This window comes from Pteronotus mesoamericanus, unplaced genomic scaffold (assembly GCF_021234165.1).
Source record: "Pteronotus mesoamericanus isolate MK-2021 breed Mesoamerican mustached bat unplaced genomic scaffold, CSHL_Meso_final contig_78, whole genome shotgun sequence".
NCBI lineage: Eukaryota > Metazoa > Chordata > Mammalia > Chiroptera > Mormoopidae > Pteronotus > Pteronotus mesoamericanus.
The window spans coordinates 10,323,965-10,345,605 of record NW_026555258.1 but is presented as its reverse complement, the minus strand read 5'-3'; the positions used below and the strand labels follow the sequence as shown (position 1 = coordinate 10,345,605).

The following is a 21,641-nucleotide window of genomic DNA, read 5'->3' as shown; positions in this document are numbered from 1 at the left end:
GGTCTCGCTTCTCCACCCGGTATGTTTCTCACTTGGTAGCTAAGGTTGCCAGGGAGCAGGCCCCGGACCTCTGAGTCCTCCTGCCAGGACCATCCCGCTGGGAGGCCCGCAACATAGCTGGGCGTGCTGGAGAAACTGAGGGAGAAAACCTGGCCAGGAGACTCTGAGTGACTTAGAGTGATCGCTTCCCCCTGCTGCATTCGGTTTCTTCAGCTAATAAAAAAAAAGAAAGAAAGAGAGAAAGAGAGAAAGAGAGAAAGAGAGAAAGAAAGAAAGAAAGAAAGAAAGAAAGAAAGAAAGAAAGAAAGAAAGAAAGAAAGAAAGAAAGAGGCCTTGACTAGTGTGGCTCAGTGGATTGAGTGCCGGCCTGTGAACCAAAGGGTGCTATTTCAATTGGTTTGATTCCCAGTCAGGACATATGCCTGGGTTGCGGTCCAAGTCCCCAGCAGAGGATGTGCAAGAGGCAACCACAATTGATGTTTTGCTTGCTTTTGCTCTCACTTCCTCTCTCTCTAAAAATAAATAAATAAAATCTGAGAGAGAGAGAGAGAGAGAGAGAGAGAGAGAGAGAGAGAGAGAGAGAGAAGAGCTATACCCTGGGATTTTGTAAAGTCAGCAGGTAGATGTGAGGCCAGCTAGAACATTGGCCTTGGCCAGTCCTAGAATCTGAGTTAGATCTTTGGAAAACATGCCTCTTGATAATTGAGCACCTACTATGCCCTTGGTACTGCATCAGGAGCTTTGTGCGCATCCTTTCATCAAATCACAAGAACCGTCTGGGATGGTTCTAATTACTCCCGTTCTGTAGAGGAGAACGCGGAGGACCAGGAGAGGGTTGAGTGCCTGGCCCCGGGTAACGCAGCCAGTGCACTGCAGAGCCTGCATTGGAGCGCAGGTCTCCCGGCCTTGCAGACTGTGCCCTTCGTTGCTGGTGGCGGAGGCGGTCAGCCTTTCTCGTGGGTCCGAGGATAGCGGGCTTTCATCCAGGAAGCCATGTGCAGTCAGCCCTGACTGCTCCTTCTCCAGCCCCCTTTTCTTCTGTGGGCAGCAGGGTGTGTGGTTCAGACCTGTGGCTTCTAGCCTCAGACACTCAGTTCTGCCCCAAAACTCTGGGTGACTCCGCATTGCACCTCACCTCTGCGTCCGTTTCCTGTCTACCAAATGGACACAGTTCTGGCACCATCGGGCTTCGAAAGCTCCAGTGCCTCAAGGATCTCGGGTGAAAAACCGCCTTGGTGGCAATCGTAGAATAATTAAGAAAATGTGTTGGCTGGTGCCGGGAGTAGAGGAAGTGGGCGGTGGCCAAGGTGACAGCTGGCTGGAGGGGTGGGGCCAGGGAATGGGTGGGGAGGGGGCGGGCCGGGCCAGTGCGGCCGGGGCTCCTCCGTGGAGCCCGAGACGCACGCGAGGTTCCTGCCGTTCGCACCGCGCATCCTTCGGCCCGCCGCCCGCGGCACCATGAGCCGTGAGTCCGGCCGGCGCCCCCGGAGCCCTCGTAGCCTCCGCCTGGAGCCTTGAATGGCAGGCCCAGCCTTTCCTCTCTCTCCCCCCGCAGGGCAGAGTCTTTCGCTTCGGTTCCCGCTGCTCCTGCTGCTGCTGTCGACGCCTGCAGTCCTGCTCGCGGACCCCGGGGAGCCCGCGCCAGGTAGGCAGTTCCCTCCCTGCCCCCGGGGAGACCCGGCTCCTGCGCCCCCCCTCCTGGCTCCTCTTCCTCCTCCTCTCCTCCTCTCCTCTCCGGCCGGCCCTGCTTCCCCTTTCTGCTCTGGCGGGCGGCGGAAGGCGGGAAGGAGCCCTCTAAAGACCCCGGCGGAGTGTGGCCTGTGCTGGGGGTCCGGGAGGGGGAGGCTCCAGCGTTCTTCCGGGGGAAAGTGCAGACTGGGACCTCGTGCCAGCTTTAGGAGGAGGGACAGCGCCTCTCCTTCCCCTCACCTGTTCTGGGCCCCCCAGCTCCCCAACAACATTGCTATTTCCTGTGGGGGCCTCTTTTGGAGGAAGCATCCGAAACTATGGAGGGGAAAGAGGGCTGGCTAGTTTCCTCTCTCCAGCCTCTAACTTTCTGGAGACCCATCTGGATTCCCAGACCCGATGAAGAAGTTCTCCCCTGGTGAGAACCCCGGCAGCCACCCAGAGCTGGTTTCTTCCCTGGGGGTTTAAATCCTCCTGCAGGAGGCCCCCACTGAGCAGATGAGGAAACTGAGGCTCAGATAGGCCCCATAACTGCCCCCGGCTCACGCAGTACAAAGTGGGCTCCGGGTTTGAACCCTTGGATCTTTCTGACTTTAGGCATGTTGCAAGCCCTTTCCACAGAGTCCCCCTTTCTGCCCCCCCACCCCCACAGTGAACTGGTGTCACCAACCCAAAGATCGTGGGAAGTCAGATCCTGTAAAATTCCAACACCCCTGGCCACCAGCGGGCCGAGTGAAGGGCTTCAGCTCCTCCCTCGGCCAGCTTCCCTCGTCCAGTTTACTGCTTCTGCGTGTGTGTGCATGTGTGCACACGTGCAAGGCCTGGACATAGTTTCCCCTACCACCTTCCCGTGAGACCCATCCCTGTCTGGGTCTCCATTTCCTGCCTGTAAAACAAAGGTGAGAGGGGACAGGAGCGAGGTGAGAGGGGACAGGAGCAAGGCGAGGGGGTCTGAGCTCTCAGCTGGGGTGCTCCAGGGACTTGGTGCTCAGAAGAGAGAGGAACGATGTCTGTGTGGACCGAGAATCGGACCAGGTTCCTGGAGGACAGGGTTGGAGTAAGCGGCGTTTGGGGAAGCCAGGGGGAGAATGGGGGGCTCCAGGCCCGCACTTGGGTATGAGCAAGCGCCTAGCTTGTGGGAAGAAGAGGAGACTCATGTGGCCAGCTCTTAACACTTTACAGAGCCCAGCTAGCGCGGGTTCTCTTTGGCGCTTATAGTCGCCCTGGAGGTGTGGTGGTCCCATCCTACAGAAGGGGCTCTGAGGCCCAGAGCAGCGAGCCCAATCGTCCGAGACCCTGAGAGCGGATCCGGGCCGACCAGGCTGCCCCAGGGGCGGTCTTGTCAGCTCCTGGATCAGCCCAGTGTTTCCTCTGAGGCCCCAGCCAGCGCCCCCGGGGTAACCAGGGCTGGCCTGCCTGTCTTCCTGTCTCTGTTCCCCAAGGTCCCGTGAGCCATGGTTCTAGGCCTTTTTTTTTTGGCCTTTTCAACTTATTTTCACATCACTATATGTTTTAACAGAATGGGCGGTTGTTGTTTTTTCTCCGTGCAGAAATATTCCCAAAGGTTTGCTTTCCGCTGGTCTTTGGCTGGAGTTGAGTCGCAGAGCTGGGAGGAGCTCACAGTCTGATGGGGGGACAGAAATGCCAACAGGCTGTCATCCAAAGGGATCAGGGGCATGACTGCAGGGCTCAGGGGTGGGAATAGTTACTTCTCAAGTGGGAGGAACCAAGGGTGACACGGACTCGGAGGAGGTGGTGAGCGGGGGAAATGCCAGGAGGCTTCACTGCGAGACTCCCTGAGCGTCTTTTTGGTAGCGACCACCCAGGAGCTGAAGCCGGCAGGTGCAGTGGGAGGTGCTGGCTGCTGAGCCTTGAATGCAGGGCCTTGGGCCTCAGCGTTACTGCGGGAGTGGCTTGGATGGATGACCTGGGGGCGAGGCTGGAGGCGGACACCATCGAGGAGGCTGCTGCAAGGGTCAGGGGAAGACTGGGCGACGAGCTGAGTGCAGAGGCTGACGGTTTGGGCTGTCTTTCCAAGTCTAGGAAGGCACCGAGGTCCTGGGTGGCTGGGCATCAGGCGTGGAAAGCTGAAGTCGGTATCTGCCCCCAGCGGGGCAGCAAAGGCTGATCCCTCAGGAGGCGAGGGCTGCAGACACAGCTGGGGGCAGGGGACAGGGGGCAGGGGAGGGTGTGGCTTCTGCCTCTTGTGTGGTGGCAGAGGTGGAGCGCAGGTTGAAGGGCTACGCTGTGCCAGGGCATCCTTAATGCTCAAGTTCACTCCCTCCAGCTCCCGGACTTGGCTTGGTACTTTCTCCTTGGCTAGGGACGGGGCACAACCTCGATGTCAGGGGGAGGTCCCTGAGACCAGCTGACCCTGGCACATGGGGTGGGAACCCAGCCTAGGCCAAGGCCCCCTGCCACTCACCGCCGGCCGCCTCCTATCTGCAGCTCCAGCTGGGTCTGTGGCTGCCAACCCAGCTGGGGCTTCCTCCCCAGCTGCGCTCCTCCAGCTGTGGCCTAGCTGTAGGGGCCTGGTGTAGTGGCGCCTGGCCCTCTGCTGCTGACCTGGCTGGGTGTCGGAGCTGGAGCCCAGGTCTGGCCAGCAGGTCCTTTTTGTCCCTGTGGCTGCCAAGCCCCTGGAGTTTCTCTAAATATTCTTAGGGGATTTCGCCCCAGCCTCTTGCTACCTGGCGCCTCTGCATCCTGGAGGATTTGGTGTTCCCTGACTGTGTCCAAAGCCCTGGCTCCTGGGCTGGGGGACCTTTCCTTGTTGGAATCCTCAGAAGCCTCCAGAGCCAGGCTCTTCTGGACAGTCCTTACGTGTAGGAATGTGTGCCGTACAGGGCTGCTGATCAAGCTCGCCTCTGGCGTGGCCTGAAGACTCAGTGAGGGCAAGTCGTGGGGCTGTCTGCTGATGGGGGGGGGGGGGGTTCCCATCAGTGTGAATAACGGAGAGGGATAGATTGTTTCCGCCCAGACTGGAGAAGAAGGGGGTACGCGAAGGGAGGTCTCCTCAGGGCCTGTCTGTGCTGTCCTCCTCCTGCGTCACACAGACAAACGAGGTCTAGAGGAAGGAGGGGACTTCCCCGAGGACACAGCGCCAGCAAAGAACAGCTGCTCTCTGGCATATCTTTTCCCAGCACCTACCTGGTGCCTGGCCCTTTGTTGGGTGTGGGAACTCGAGATGCATTGGACTCGGAGCCTGCATCTCCCCAGTTCTCTTTCTGATGGTCTATTATATAAGGTGTCCTCCAGGGAGCCCAGAGCTGGGCTGGCATGAAAACATGCAAGATTTAAGGTAGACTGAAGGGGGACCTTCCTTAGCTTTGGTTGTGGCAGGGGATGGTGACCCCTCAGGGGTTCTGGTTTCATTCATTTAGGATTTTCAGGTCCACCTCAAAGGAAGGGTGACAAACCTACCCCTCTAGGAGCAGGAAGGGAGGGAAGAGAAAGCAGCTCCAGTCGTGGCTCTGTGACTTTGAAGCGGCGGGCCTTGGCCAGGCTCCTGCCTCCCTGAGCCTCTCCTGCCTCCCTGCGCCATAGGGAGTCTCAGCACCCCCTCCGAGGGCGTGCTGAGCCGATGGACTTGAGTGGAGAGTGTGCAAGGCTGTTAGAAGTCAGCCAGAGCACTGGCTTCCCCACCCGACCGGCCAAGACAGCCCAGCCGTGGTCGGGCTCACCCCTGGCAGAGCGGCTCCCAGTTTCCTCTTTGCCCACCCTGACACCTTTGGTCCGCAAAGGCAGTCATTGTCTTTGCTGGGGAGAACTTTTCCTCCTACTCTGGGGCAGATGGTGTTTATGGAAAGATCCAGAGAGCAGGGATGGAAAGTTGAACAGCCAGCCAGCGGGGAGGAGCCTCGGTTCTCACACGGCCTCCTCTGGCAGGACAGGCATATTTCTGCCGCTGCTGGGCCAGGACTCGGGCTATGCAGGAAGTTTTCAAGCTCCATTCCAAGCCAGTGGCCCTGGGCTGGGAAGATGAAAGGTCTCTTTGGCCAGGCTTGATGTAGCCTGTTTCCCAGCTTCATCTTATTCATTCTACAAGCATTCGTTGAGCTCTGGCCAACCCATCTAGATCCTCTGGGTGGCTGGATGCCACCAGGACCTGGGCTGAGCTCCAGCTGTGCACCTGCAGGAGAAGGTCGGGGGAGGTGTGGCCTCTTCTCTTGGGGGCTTGTGGTGGGGAAGAGCAGGTTGAGTTGGAACTTGGAGCCAGGGTGGGAGACTGCGGGCGGAGTTAAGGGTGGATATCCAGAGGGCGCTGTCTGTTGGAGGCAAAGCGTGGGCTCAGTCCAGAGAGTCACGTAGATTTGGAGGGGATTTGTTAGGGCGCAGCAGCAGTCTGAGTCAAGGAAGGAGACGAGCTTTTGACTTTGGGACTAAAGGAGAGGGCTGCCACAGGATGAGCAGAAAAAACCGGCTGAGATCCTTTGAGATCCCTGTTGGGGGCGGGATGGGGAAACTGGCCCTCTGGGTGGTGGAAGGGCCAGGGTTAAGCGCCAGGCAGCGGGGCTGTGGGGCAAGTGAAGTAGGCAGGTGAGCAGTGTCCTGAGCAGGAGGGACCAGTGAGGAGAGTGCCACGTCCCTGGGCCTGCTTAGCATTTCCGGGCCTGTGGCTATGAAGGCGCGTTGGAGGCCAGGTCCTGCCAGGTTCCTGCCCTGGGTCTTGCCTGCTAGTCTTCCTGTGTCAACCTGATAAGGCCTTTTGTCCAGCTTTCTTTCCTTTCCACTGGCCCCTCCCTCCTGCAAGGGTCAGAAAGATGTCATTGTGGGGGTGGCGGGAGTCACCAGGTTTTAAGCAAAGTTATTTGCATGATTCTTGTGATTTGTTTCTAGCTCCTGTCTGTATGTGTGTGCGCGTGAGCACACGCTGACCAGGAGGGTAGCGCAGGGGGCCCTCTCCAAGGCGGGGGCCCTCTCCAAGGCGGGGTCTAGGAGGACCTGCTGCCCAGGCCTTGTGCTGTGAAAGGAGGAGGGGTCAGGCCATGCCCAGGGTCACGCCACCTTGAGATGACTTCCCAGGCTTCTCCTGCCTTTTGCTGTCCTCTTGACCCCCTATAATCAGTTGCACAAAGAATACAAGTTCCCTGTAAGGTTGGCTCTGGGCCCAGGTAAGGTAGCATGTTGGCGGAGGGAAGCTTGGCGTCTTCGGTGGGAGTCCAGGGAAGGAGGCCCCGCCAGGAGCCCTGGGTCTGTGGGGGGGCCCTGCGCCCTCCTGTGTCTTTGGCCAAAGCTCTGTTTCTCTCTGAGCTGCAGTCTCCCTTGCTGAGCAGTGAATGAGCGCTGTGTGAGCTCTAAGGAGTCTCTGATTTGGCTCTTGAAGAAACACTGAAACAATGAAGATTTGAGCAGGGGACGGTGGTAGGCGAGACCTGGGTCAGACACAGGAGGGACTTCCTGGTGGGCGTTCCTCCAGGGGGCTGGGGGCTGATGTCAGCGCTCTCTGCTCGCCTCTCAGTGGCTTTCCCAGCCACATGTGTCCTTTCCCTTGGTCCCTGACTTACCTCAACATCCTAGGGCCCAGACCCACTGCCCTCCTCTGCCACTCCCCAGCCCCTGCCAAGTGAGCCAAAGCTGGCCTGTCAGGAGCGAGAGCTGGGACAGCGGAGACTTCCCGCAAACTCACACTCTGTCTGCAGGGCTCTGGGAAACATCTGGCCTTGGGCTTGATGGCTGAGACTGTGATGTGGGCTGGCAGTGAAAGGGTGAGCAGTTGGTCTGGCATGACTTGCTGGGTCATCTGCCAGGGTGTCCCCGTATCTGGCCTCAGTTTCCCCACCTACAAAGGAACATTATGATAGCTTCCTGTCCTGTTTTGCAAAAATAGACAGCTGGTGGGCAGTCTCAGCTTGCTAGTGTACGGGTGCCGGAGGGCTCGGAGCTGGTCTGGGAGGACCCCCCCCATCCTTGCTCCTGTCTGAGTCCCACAAACCCTGCCCTGGGTGCTAGGCTTGGCAGGAAGTGAACGCTCTAGCAGCCTGTGGCTTCAGGGTCTTATCAGCTGTTTCCTGGCCTTCGATGCCGCAGCCTGGTGCCTGGGCTCTTCCCCTGCTCCCTGCACGCCGCCCCGCCCCTGTTGTTGGCAGCAGGGAGGGAGGGGGGACTTCCCCTGGGGGCCCTAACATGGGCCACATTGGAGACAAGAGGGCCCTTGGGGGAACACTGAAGCCCCGTGAGTTAGGACAGAGCTGCCACTTGAGTCCACACCTCTGGCCCTGATGAGAGGTTGCCCTTGGGTGGGCCCTGATCCCTCTTTCTCATCCGCAGTGAACCCCTGCTGTTACTTCCCATGCCAGCACCAGGGCGTCTGCGTCCGCTTTGGCCTCAACCGCTACCAGTGTGACTGCACCCGCACCGGCTATTCCGGCCCCAACTGCACCATCCGTGAGCTGGGCCACCAGCCCCGACTCCTTCTATCTCGGGCCCCTTCCGCTTCCTGGGGCTCGTCCTCTGAGACCCCCACTTCCTGCCCTCATTACTGGCCATGGCCCCGTTCTCTTTCCTTGCCTGGCTTTGATCTCTGACACCCCCCTGACCTCTGTGGTGCGATTTCACTGTCCAGCCCCATCCTCCTTCCCTGGCCCCGGCCCTGTCCTCACACCTGGTTCTGGCTCTGTCACGTGCCATGACTTCCCAGACTCCATCCTGACCCCACCGCCCAGATAGTCTACTCAGTTCTACCCTGGCCCTTGTTCCCAGTTCCCAGCCCCCACTCTGGCTACGCCTGGTCCTGCCAGGATAGCTCCACTGAGTGGCTCCCACCGCCCCTGCAGCTGAGCTGTGGACCTGGCTCCGGAACTCCCTGCGGCCCAGCCCCTCTTTCATCCACTTCCTGCTGACACATGGGCGCTGGTTCTGGGAGCTCATCAATGCCAGTTTCATCCGCGACATGCTCATGCGCCTGGTACTCACAGGTGGGTGGGAGACAACCCTCCCCCACAATCTGGGGGAGTGAGAAATCCTGCCAGTTCTTGGAATTCTCGGCGTCTGGTAAGGGCAGTGGGTGGGGAGACTCTGTGATGCCAGATGAAACAAGTCCAGCCCAAGAGAAGGCGGCAAAGGGGGGCCTGACGAGGGAGGAGAACTTCCTTGTCACCATTATCTTTGCCTTTTACAGTGCGTTCCAACCTTGTCCCCAGCCCCCCCACCTACAACTCAGCGCATGACTATATTAGCTGGGAGTCCTTCTCCAACGTGAGCTATTACACTCGTGTTCTGCCCTCCGTGCCCCAAGACTGCCCCACTCCCATGGGGACCAAAGGTAAGGGAGTGGGGTTACCGGGCTGGGGTCACTGGAGACGCTCAGCTCTCCTCTCTGAGAAAAAGAAGGAAGAAGAGGGATTATTGACCCATTTCAGATGGGTGGGCCAAGGCAAGACGTGTGACATATTCAGAACCAGGGACGAGGACAGGGCTGGAGAATGAGGACAGGAAAGGGAGGTTGGGGGTCTCGCTGAGGTCACCAGGAAGTCAGTGGCAGAGTCAGGCGAGTGTTCCGACGTTTTCAGGGTGGCTTTTTGTCTGAACGTCGTCTACTGAATTGGGGGGAGGGAAGGATCCTGCAGGGATGGAGGTGACTTAAAAGTTTGAATGTCAGAGGGAGGTAATAGTGTGCTTTTTATCTGGTTCTTCACTAATGTAAATAAACAGCTTTACATGCTTCATCAGTGCAGTTTACATATAAAGTCTGATTTTTTTTTTTAGTTGCTCAAACCCCGCTCAGTCTCATCAGCAGGGGCCTTTCTCCTAACAAAGGCCTCTTCCCACTCCACACCTGGCTGTCCAAAACCTGAGAGTTTACCCAGTTCCGAGCCTTCATTTCAGCTTCCAGCACAGGGAGGACAAGAGAGGCATGGGTCCACCACTGCCATCATGTCAGTTCCCACCACATGGTGTCACTGTTGAGCCCTGGTCCTGTGCAGCCCCAGAGTTGTGCTTTCCCAGGTTCAACATGTGCCTGTGTATAGATGTCCTTACTTGGGCCTCAAGGGCCCTACGCGGATGGTGTGTGCTTTTATGTAGCTAACTGTTCCCCAGGCACGGCCATTCTGCCGGAATAGCTGGGTCTCGCAGAGCTTCTGGACTCTGCCAACACTTTGCTGGCACCTGTCCAAGTTCCCTTTTGGGGATTTCCTTTTGGGAGTGCTGGTTATCCTTTCCTGCTAGAGGAAGCCAGTCAACCATTTCAAACCAAAATGTTAGTCCACTGGTCTTGAATGTTCAACACTGGGCCTCAGTAAGGTGTCATGAAAGGATGCCTTTACCAGAGCACAGCAATTCAATCATTCCTTTCTGCAAGGTCATGGGGCGCCAACTCATCTGATTTTGATGTAATTACGGAAGGTCTCTTAACATTTATCCTCATAATGACAGACACGTGCTGCAAGGTGACTTGTTGTCTTTACCCCAGATAGAGAAAGATTGGCATCATTTAAAATATTTTGGCAAACTCCAGCCTGCAGGCCAAATCCAGCCCAACCCCTGTTTTGTAAATAAAGCTTAAGTGGAACATGGTCACACTCATTAAGGATAATCTGTGGCTGGTTCCTGCTACAATAGCAAAGCTGAGTAGGGGAGATAGAGACCGTATACTGGCGAAGCCTTACAGATTGACTATGTGGACTTTTACAGGAAAGGTCTGCTGACTGTTGGTTTAAAAGATCGCACCTCACCAGTTCTCTGTTACGCTTCCATTATCTCTGGCACCTCTCCAACCCACTGCATCAGATAGGTTTCATCTGCCCTATTTTAGAGATGAGGACATTGAGGCCCAGAGAGGAAATGACTTAGCTGTGTTCACTTGGTTTGCAGATGTCACAGCCAGTTGCAAACAAAGGGCTGGGGAGTCCAAGTTCTTTTGTTTCTTTGCTTTTTTTCTTTTTTCACTAACCTTTTCAAAGTTGCAGACTTACACAAGAGGGAAATAAAATGATCTCTTATGTATCCATCTTCCAGTTTCAAGACCTGTCTACAATTTGCCAATCTTATTTCATCCATCTTCTTTCATCTTATTTTTTATGGGGTATTGAAAAGCAAATTCCAGACATCATACTGCTTCACCAGATATACTTCTAGGGTCTTTTGGTAGACAAAGTGCAAGGGGTCATCTGGAGAGAGGGAGGTAGTCCTGTGGAAGCTCTAGCTTCCTGCATGGGCCAGCCTGGTCTGTGAGCCCGGCGGCCGTGGGGGAAGATGCAGAGAGGAGACAGCTGCTGTCCTTTCCCACGGCCCCAACCAGGGAAGAAGCAGCTACCAGATGCCGAGTTCCTGAGCCGTCGCTTCCTGCTCAGGAGGAAGTTCATACCTGACCCCCAAGGCGCCAACCTCATGTTTGCCTTCTTTGCACAACACTTCACCCACCAGTTCTTCAAAACTTCTGGCAAAATGGGTCCTGGCTTCACCAAGGCTTTGGGTCATGGGGTGAGTACCTAGGAGGGGCTCAGGGCTTCTCGGGACCTAACCTGGCACGTGCAGGTTGTCCGCAGTGGGGTAGGACCTCCTGATAATCTGAGTGGGCCCTCTCTCTGTCCTCAGGTAGACCTTGGCCACATTTATGGAGACAATCTGGACCGTCAGTATGAGCTACGGCTGTTTAAGGATGGGAAACTCAAGTACCAGGTAGCAGTGGACGTCGGGGTGGAGCTTTAGGAAGGGCCTTCCACCAAGGTCTTCACTGGCAGAGGCTGTTGGGGATCCTAGGGGGTGTCCTGAGAGGGTCAGCCGCAGGAGCAGGCATTCTGGGAGAGGAGAGACAATAAACCCTGGGAGAAGATGCCAGGCCAGAGATGTAGACAAGGAACAAAAATGGCCTCTCATGTCCCCCTGGGAGGTAGACTGTAGGGCCCAATAGGAGATGGGCATTTCCAGTTTGCCTTTGTTCATTTAATGTCTCCACCATGTGAACTGGGCAGCCGAGGTGCCCAGCACAGGTTATGGAACAGCGACCGTGGGAATTGTGGGCCCTGCCCCCAGGGAACTCACAGCCACTCAGGGGCCACGGACGCAAACGCTAGGGTGCCAGTCCCATGAGGTCTTTTTGTCTGAACCAGCAGAGTCTGACAGAAGTGTGATGTGAACCACAGATGTAGTTAAAACTTTTCTAGTGGCCACATTAAAAGAGGTGAAAAGACACATGTGAAATTGATTTTAATGATATATTTCATTTTACCCCATGTAAATCCAGAAGATTATCATTTCAACATGAAATCAGTGCCAAAGTTATTAACAAAATATCTCACATTTGTTTTTTCTTAATGCTGAATTTTAGAAATCTGATCTATATTTTACACTTACAGCACATCTCAGTTTGGCTGCCCAGCTTTCACTGGGGATATCTCATCTGTATTTAGAGTTCACAAAACTTAGAGCTGAAAAAGTAGATCCCCATGCCCTAGTTGTTTGAAGTGCACATAAAGATTTTCCAAAATTTAAGTCTCCATTAAGTAAAATAAAAAATTCAGTTCTTCATCCACATCAGCCATAGTTCACGGGCTCGACAGCTGCGCGTGGAGTGGCTACCACATTGGACCGTGAAAATCTAAACAAATAAAAACCAAACTAAAAAACGTTCACAGCTGAATCTTTAGGGCTAAGAACAGCACTGGGCACACAGTAGGTCCTTGGTATATATTTACTGAATGAAGAAACTGCCAAGTAATTGATTACACTTTTGATAGTTGCCGCCAAGGGAGAACCCACGAGAGCGCTCACAGGACAGGGAGGTCTTCCCTAGGGGGTTACGACTAAACCAGGAGTTGCATCAAGTTCAAGGACTCGGGGAGGTTCAGGAGGGGAAAGGGCTTTCCAGGCTCCCAGGCGCCACGGTCGGGAGAGTGACTCGGAGGGAGTGAAACGAGGAAGGTGCTCCCAGGCGCCCGAATGATTGGGGGCGAGGGTGTGGCTGGCAGCCGAGCCGGGTTAAGTATTTATGATTCTTGCCAAGAGCAGAGAGAAGACTTGGAAGGGGTTTAAGCCAGGGCGTGGTACGGGATGTGCATTTTTTTAAAGGAGTGCTCTGGCTGCAGTGCTGAGAGTGGACTATCTGGGGGCGGGAGGAAGAGGCGGGGCCACTTAGAGAGGTGTCAGGGTGGAAGGTGAGGGTGGGTTGGCAGCTGACGGTGGTGTTGGGGAGGGGGAGAAAGGGACCCATTTTAGGAGAGATTTAGGAGGCAGAATCAACAGGTGTCAGTTAGGGAGGACGGGCAGGTGCCTGGTGTGACACGGCAGCTTTAAGCAGGAGGGGAGGGTGTCAGCCGTGGTAGGTGCAGGCGCCCTGCCCGTCCCCAGGTTGCCTGGTGGCCCCATCCTGCAGATGCTGGACGGAGAGATGTACCCACCGTCGGTGGAAGAGACGCCTGTGCTGATGCACTACCCACGGGGCGTTCCGCCCCGGAGCCAGATGGCCGTGGGCCAGGAGGTGTTTGGCCTGCTTCCCGGGCTCATGCTCTATGCAACGCTGTGGCTGCGTGAGCACAACCGCGTGTGCGACCTGCTGAAGGCTGAGCACCCTACCTGGGGAGACGAGCAGCTCTTCCAGACGGCCCGCCTCATCCTTATCGGTGAGAACTCCAAACGGCCCTGTCCTGGAAAGTCATCCCCTGGTCCTGAGAAGCAGGGCGTGGAGGGCTTGGTGACAGAGAGCTGGGATTAGAATCCTAGATCTTCTGCTCACTAGCCGTGAGACCTACAGCAGGCCCCTTCCCCTATGGGAGCCTCAGTTTCCAAATCTGGACACTGGGGATAAGGATGGTTGTAAGGACTCGTTGCTATAATGAAGGGGAAAACAGCACACAGTAGGCCTTCAGAAAGTGAAATGGATGGCTGTGATGGTTGATTATTAGCTGTGTGACTCGCAGCCAATTTCATTAGCCATCCCCAGCCTCAGTTTCCCCATTGTACCACACCCAGACGCATACAGTGATGTCCTCAGCATGTGCAGGTCAAACCCCGGCGTCTCTAGCCTTCAGAATTCCTCATGTTCCCTGCCCCACATGTGTGTGCCTCCCTGGAGTGTGGTGGCTTCTAGGTGACTCAGGGAAAGAATATTTTTGTGTCCCCCTACGGGGGCGAGACTGCAGCCTAAAATGTCAGACGGTTTCCTGCCGGGGAGCTTGGCTTCTTTACCCCATCCAGACCGTGGTCACTCCTGAGTCACCAGTAACCCCCTGCCCCCACCTCTGGCCTTCCTTGGGCAGGCTGGTCCCAATTATAGTGCTCGATCTGATGGAGCCCGGAAGAGCCAGGCACTGGGAATAGGTGCAGCCTAAAGAAGAAGGAGGGGCTGGTTCTGAAGTCCCAGCAGTGGGGAGACCTTGACCAGAGAGGGCACGTCTATGGCTGGAGGCTGCCCAGCATGTTGACTGGTGATAAACCTGTGAGGAAGCCATGACCAAAGGGAGTAAAGCTGTATGTCCAGCGTTTCATTTAACTCTCCCCAAAAACGTTATGAACCAGCTATGACTACTCTTGTGAAAAATAAGATTCAGAGAATTCAAGCAAATTCTCCAAGACCACTCAGCGGAGGTAGATTTGAACCAGGCCTGGCTGCTGCCGAGGTCTATGCTGTTTCCACCACCACACCACAAGGGGAGTGCGTTCCTGAGTGGGCTGGGGCTGCCAGCCATCCTCCCCCACACCGGCACGTGGTGCTCCTGCTTCTCACCTACGTGAATCGCCTCGCTATTATGCCAGGCCCTATGCCATGCAGTTTAGATGCTTTTGTTCTCTGCTCCTTCCAAGGACGCTATGAATATTGTTGTGCTGATATTATTATACTGTACACTTCACAGGAAGGGCAGGTGAAGCTCAGAGAGATTAGGTAACCGGGCCTGAGTGCAAGGGAACAGAGATGGTGAGGCTGGGATTTGGACCCAGGTCTGCTGACTGCAAACCCAGTGGGGCCAGATCAGTTTGCTAAATGCCTATGTGTCTAATGGCTGATGGGCCAAAATAGCCGTTTCTTTTAATACCTAGGTGGCCAGTTTTCATTTTGTTATGGAATCTTCAGTTTGTCCCTTCCCTGGCCCTTTGCTTTCTGGCCGGTTACGGAGGGCAGAGGAAGCTCTGTGTGTAGGAATTCTGATATGTAAGGCCGTGTGAGGAGTGTATTTGGGATGAGATTCACCTGCTGCCTCAGTGTCCCTCTCTTGCCGCTGCAGCTTCTTTCAGAGGCATCTCCTTCAAATCTCGCCCCCTCCGCTCCCCTTGCACGCACCCCGAGAGCGCTAAGTTAACCTCTGCCTTCCCCGTCTTTGGTGGCCTCTCCAACCTCTTTTATTGGGCTGTGGGAGGGCGGGCACTGCAGGGTCACAGAGCCAGTTCTCAGACACTTCTTGTGCACGTCCTGGTTAGCTGGGCCCATAGCTTCCCTTTGGAATGTAGGAGCAACTGGCCGTTCTTATCTTGGGACATCAGTCCAACCTGAGACAGAAGGTTCCTTTTCCACACCCCGTACCAAAAACACAAGTGAATGTAGCCAAATAAAACTAAAACACAGTAACAGCAATAAAGGAGCAAAAAAGCAAGTGCTTTTCACGAGCTGTCCTGCTTCCCAAGCCGGGCGGCTGACCTGCTATGCTCAGTGACCTTTCTCCCAGGGGAGACCATCAAGATTGTGATCGAGGAGTATGTGCAGCAGCTGAGTGGCTACTTCCTGCAGCTCAAGTTTGACCCCGAGCTGCTGTTCGGCGTCCACTTCCAGTACCGTAACCGCATTGCTATGGAGTTCAACCAGCTCTACCACTGGCACCCGCTCATGCCCGACTCCTTCAGGGTGGGCGCTCAGGACTACAGCTATGAGCAGTTCCTGTTCAACACCTCCATGCTGACGGATTACGGGGTCGAGGCCCTGGTGGACGCCTTCTCTCGCCAGAGCGCTGGCCGGGTAAGCCTCAGGGAGCCCTGGCGAGGGCAGGTGGGCTCTGGGATCCTACAGACCTGGATCCAAATCCCAGTTTTCCTTTCTGAAAAATGGGGACAATGTCATGCCTACAGGGCGGCTGTGAGCATGCCTTCGTTCATCCTCTTACGTTTTTGTTCGCCCGGCTGGACCAGGCGTTGCTCCAGCTGCTGGGGATACGGTGGTGACCAAGATCAATGTGGTTCCTCAGTCCTTGTCCTTTTGGTGCTTAACCTTAGAAAGGAACAGTATTCATTGACAGCGAACATCATCTGAGCAGTCATTACAAGTTAGGCCCTGTGCCAAGTGCTTATCTGATGTGATTTAAAAAAAAAAAGAAGCATGTTAGGAACCACAATCCAGGAAAACCCACCAAACCCACGGTGCTCTGGGGACTCAGAGAGGGGCTTCTGAACCAGAGGTGGGGATTGTGGGTAAGCGATGTTTGAGCAGAGACCCGAAGGCTGGATAGGGACCTCTGGGGGAAGGAGGTAGTGCTGATGGCAGGGATGATCGCTTTCCGGATGGAGGGGACAGCACAGCAAAGACCCAGAGGTCAAGGGCATGGTGATTGGAGGACCAGGAGGACATTCAGGGTATGGTAATACATGTGAAGGGGCCTGCACACACTAGGTCTTCAATAAATCATAGGGCGCTGTTATGGGCTGAATGTCCTCCCCACCAAGTCATAGGGGTTTAAAGTCCGAACCCCTAGCATCTCAGAATGTGACTGTATTTGGAGACAGGGTCTTTAAAGAGGTCATTAAGGTTAAATGGGGCCATTGGGTGTGCTCTGCTCTGATTGGTATCCTTATGAGAAGGGGAGATGAGCAGGTATGCACAGGGGGAGGCATGGGGAGAAGGTGGCCATCTCTGAGCCTCACAATGAAGCCAGCCCCGTTGACACCTTGATCTTGGACTTCCAGCCTCCATAATTGTGAGGGAATACATTTCTGTTGTCTGAGCCACCCAGTAGGTAGCACTCTGTTATGGCCACCCTAGCAAACTAATAGAGCCTTTCTCCCTGGAATTCCTAACCAGCGCCCTCCTGAATCCCCTTGTTCCCTTGTCTGAAGCTTTGACCTCCTTCATCATGGCTCCCCTCCTCCCCCACTTCTCTCTAACCCTTGTCCCTAAGCCCTATCATGAAGGGGCGGCACCATATGGATTTAGGTTTCCTCCTGGTAGTTTGACTGAAATTAGTGCGTGCCACCATCAGTGGACAGCTGCTGCCTCTCTTCTCTGTGAGGGCGCAGACATGAACAGAGACAAGAGCTCTCGTGTGGTGCTGTGTGGTGTCCAAAGGATTTTTAAGGAATGACTGTCATGATGCGTGTGAAAAGCCTTGCTATGTTCTGGGACAAGGCAGAAGGGCGACAGGTGTGTTGGCCCTCAGGATGTTAAAGAGAGTGTGAGAAGTGATAAAGCCCAGCTTCCCTTGATTATCACCACACAAAGGTACATTTTGGGGTTATCATGGGGTAACTGTTTTGCATACTTTATCTTGCTTATTTCACAGCCATATCAGGTGGACTCTCTTACCACCTCTGTTTTGCATAGGAGGAAACTGAGACTTAGCTTCAGTTGTCTTCCCAAGTTTCCTGTATGAGTTTCCTAGGGCTGCAAAAGGAGCGCAAACTAGGTGGCTTTAAACAGCAGAAATTTATTCTGTCATAGTTCCGGAGGCTAGAAGTCCAAAATCAAGGTGTTGGCAGAGCTGTGCTCTCCGAAGGCTCCAGGGGAGACCCTGCTCCCTGCCTTTCTCTCAGCTTCTGGCGGTTGCCGGCAACCCCTGGCGTCCCTTGATTTTAAAAAGCAGCATCACTCCAACATGGTGTTCTCCCTGTGTCCCTGGTTCTTCTTTTTATCACGGCATCAGTCATTGGGTTAGGGCCCACCTCTTAAATACATCTAGTGCCACATAAGGTCACGTTCTTTGTGGTTTTAGGGGTTAGGACTTCAACATATATTTTGGGGGCACCAAGTCAACCACAGTGGTCCCACAGCTTGTAAATGGTCAAGCTGAGATTGGCACCGGCTGCTGCTAGTTTTGCTCCAAGGTGTGTGATTTCACCCAAATATCCTTTTCCTCTTCCCCATCCAATTATACTCATTCGACCCAAACAGAACTCTTTCTTAAAGGTTATCAGTTCATCTTGAACAACAGCATTCTTTAGACCAGTGATCCTTAATAGTTATGAATAGATTTTTTTTTCTGGAGCCTTCTTTACCTCCCCAGGTCACCTGGCCTTTGAACCCTATGGTCCCTCCCTTCACAGGATACCATATTATCCCTCTGGTCTTGAAGTTAAACTCTAAGTTTAGTGAAGCTAAATTTGTTTATCTATCATAGCTTTCACGGCCAAGTTTCAGCTCTGTCCTTGCTAGCTTATGACCATTGTCCTCCCAGAGGCTTGACAGAAGGAAGAAGAAATAGCCATAGTCACATGTGCTCCTGTGAGTGGCTTTATCTGGTCTGAAAGGAGTGACCTGGCACTCTGTCCTCCTGCCTTCTAGCTCTGAGTCCTAGTGGTGGCTGGTTACTAGGGACTCACATTTTCATACTACTTGCTCGGTAAATTTCGTTGCATCTCAATGCTACAATACAGGGAATGGAAAGCAATAGAAATTGGTTTCCTGGCAGAATTCCTTAAAAGATGAGACGTCCCCACTTATCCTAGATAAGGACTGATTTGGAGAGTGACAGACACATGTCAGTTCTGTCAGGTATAATTTTAAAACAATCTTAGAAAAGCCCTAACATTTGGCCTCTGGAGCTAATATTCGTCCATCCTTCTGTTTCTAAGCCTTGCCACCCCAGAGAGCCTTCCATCCCTCCAAATTCCATTTCCAGAAACGCACTGCCTGTCTCCTCTGCTTGAGCTCTTGGCTGTGGCCATACTGGCCATCTCCTCTGCAAACTCCTAATTGCTCAACCTAATAGTTCCAGAACCTTCCTTAAGAAGATGCTGGGGGTTCCCACCTAAATCCAAAGGGCTGGGGAACAATGTGGCTGGTGGGTTACTATAGCAGCCCTCTTGCCCACTCGACATTTTAACAATAGGGGAGCTGAGGCTCACAGGGGGTCCCTGAGAAAGCACAGCGGTGGCCGACAAGCATCAGGTCCCCTGCGTGGTGAGGGGGGCGCTGAGTCACGCTCTCTGTCCTAGCTCAGGAAGGGCTCCTGGCCTGGAGTTCTTTTCCGGGACACTGTGGCCAGGCTCTCAGGCTTCAGCTGTGTTTCTCTCTCGGCAGATCGGTGGGGGCAGGAACATAGACCACCACATCTTGCACGTGGCTGTGAGCGTCATCCAGGAGTCACGAGAGCTGCGGCTGCAGCCCTTCAACGAGTACCGCAAGAGGTTTGGCATGAAGCCCTACACCTCCTTCCAGGAGTTCACAGGTGAGCGGCTGTGTCCCGGCCACGGTCCCTGCCCTCGATGAACTTGCACTAAAGTGGGGGAGACATTGAGGAAACATGTGGCCAGCACAGTGACGGGGGTTACAGGGGGTGTAGGGTGACAAATAACCCACTGGGGGGGAGAAGGTGGCTTCTGAGCTGAGAGTGAAGGGTAAATAGGGATTTTCTGGGAAAAGAAGAGGGAAGAGCACTCTAGGGAAAGGAACAGAGAGTGAAGAGCACAGAGGTCATAAGCAATGCGTCTGTTAGGGACAGCAGTCATGCGTGTGGATGGAGCAAGGAGCTTCTGTGGGGGTGGGGCAGGGGGAGTGACAGGAGACTGGGGCCAAGTTGTATAGAGTCTTGGATTGTGTGCTAAGGATTTTGTATTTTATTCCTTCTATGGATCCTAAACACCCATATATGGACCAGCTACCTAAGAATCGCTTAGAAATCTGATTAAAAATACCAAATCCTAGATGTGTCTATGTGAGATTCTGATTCAGTAGGCCTGGGGGTCCCCAAGACTCTGTGTGTGTGTGTGTGTGCGTGTGTGTGTGTGTGCTGTTGTTGTTGTTGTTGTTGTTGTTGTTATTGTTGTTGCAGATCCCCAGCTGTTCTGCAGCCACATTTAGGAACCCTTGTCACAGATAATGGGGAGCTGCTGAAGGGTTTTGATGAGGGTTTAACATGACCCATGGCTATGCACTAGTGCCCTATGGAGGGTGGATTTGGGCAAACAGGCCAAAAGTGTCCGTCTCCTGTGACAGTCCACAGAGGTGGAAATAACTCTATTGCTCAATCTCTGTGTGAGCATGGACAAGTCATGTTACATTTCTGAACTAAGAATGCAGGGTCTTAGACCAGGATAAGGCCTTAAAATCTGCCTGTGAAGGAAACAAGAGGGGGAGCTGCTCCCTGCTGTAATGATAAGGTAATGAGGGCACAGAGAAATAAGGGGAGTTGCTCAAGGTCACATGACGTTTGGAGGCAGATCTAGGCCCTTGATGCCTTCTTCAGCAGCAAATTTCTTCTTGGACGCAGCCCTAGAGAAGGGTCAGTCAGCCAGGCCAGATTTTAGGGCATGTGCTCAGATTGTTCTTCTGAAATTTTTTATTTTCCCCAGAAAAAGGTGGACCTAGAAGTACCCCCCGACCCCAGGTTAACCTTGAGCAATGGCATTGTGATTCTGACTCTAGTTTCTCCCTCTTGCAGGAGAGAAAGAGATGGCAACTGAGTTGGAGCAGCTCTATGGAGACATTGATGCCTTGGAGTTCTACCCAGGACTGCTTCTTGAGAAGTGCCATCCAAACTCCATCTTTGGGGAGAGTATGATAGAGATTGGGGCTCCCTTTTCCCTCAAGGGCCTCTTAGGGAATCCCATCTGTTCTCCAGAGTACTGGAAGTCGAGCACGTTTGGTGGCGAGATGGGCTTCAACATTGTCCAGACGGCCACACTGAAGAAGCTGGTTTGCCTCAACACCAAGACTTGTCCCTATGTTTCCTTCCGCGTCCCCGACCCCCACCAGGATGACCGAGCCGGTGTGGAGCGGCCATCCACAGAGCTCTGAGGGGGCAGGGCGGCAGCATTCTGGAGGGTAGAGCTTTGCACTTCTCTTTCTGGAATGCTGAAGCCAGGCTTCATAGTCTTAAATGTTGGGTTTCTAGTTTGGCACCGAGAGTATCGGGGTCGACATTTAGAATGTTGTGTCTTTCACCCATTACCTGGAATACCGTGGTCCTGTTTGTCATCCTGGAACACTGAATTCCTGGTTGACCATCCAGAATGTTAGAAGTGGTTCTCCTTGGCATGCCAGAAAACTGGGTTCCTGGTTGACAACCTAGAATGTCAGATTTCTGGCTGATTTGGAATACAGGCATTTTAGAATGTGGAGCTCCTGATTAAATCATATAGAAAGTAGGGGGGCGGGTCCCTCGAATTCTGGGGGTTCCCCTCCCCGCGAATGTTGACTTTCTGATTGGCAGTTCAGAATGTTTTGTTCCTGGTTGCTGATCCAAAATAGTAGCCGGTATGTCAGATCAGTCCTGGTCTGAATGTCTAGAATGTTGATTTGATTCATATTCCTGTTCAGGAAGATACCCACAGAGCAGGAGAATCTAATGCCTAACAAGAATGCATTGACTGAATCTGCTCCTGCACTGAGGAGCAAGGAGGTGGGTGATCTTTTTTGGACCTCCAACTTAGACCCTGGTCTGAGGATATAGAGAGATGAGGTGGATTTTTTCCAGGCCACTGGTTGGAAGCCACCAGAGCTCTGTCTCCATCCAGGTCTTGACTCATGGCAGCTGTTTCTCATGAAGTGAATAAAATCCTTTTTCCAAATCACCTGCCATGTATCTCTTTGGATGCCATCCCCCGAAGCAGAGGCAACAACGAAGCGACATTTCTCCTTGCCATGAGCCAGACGTGCCAGAGGCTGCAGTGTGGGGCTTGCCACTGGGATCTCTGGGGCCTGTCACTGCCTAGATCTTCCACCGCCGATGCCTTGTTTACCCCGTGGTTTAGGCGTCACCCCCCAGGCTGCTCTCCTAGAACACACAACCCCCCGCCTCCCTCCAGGAGGTGTAGCGCTCAGCTCCCGCCGCCTGGTGAAAACAACTTCCTCCCTCACTGAGGGGGCAGCAACGACCAACGGC

General features: G+C 54.1%; 1 protein-coding gene across 1 annotated transcript; it reads left to right on the top strand.

Moving 5' to 3' along the window:
- The first annotated feature begins 1,393 nt into the window (after positions 1–1,393).
- PTGS1 (prostaglandin-endoperoxide synthase 1) lies at positions 1,394–21,302 on the top strand. The gene is made up of 11 exons (XM_054584897.1): positions 1,394–1,465; positions 1,556–1,645; positions 7,954–8,070; positions 8,460–8,600; positions 8,804–8,947; positions 10,925–11,106; positions 11,221–11,304; positions 12,998–13,244; positions 15,282–15,568; positions 18,839–18,986; positions 20,199–21,302. Exons 1-11 carry the CDS (start codon positions 1,459–1,461, stop codon positions 20,552–20,554), a joined length of 1,803 nt encoding a protein of 600 aa, XP_054440872.1. The 5' UTR covers positions 1,394–1,458; the 3' UTR covers positions 20,555–21,302.
- The last annotated feature ends 339 nt before the right edge of the window (positions 21,303–21,641 follow it).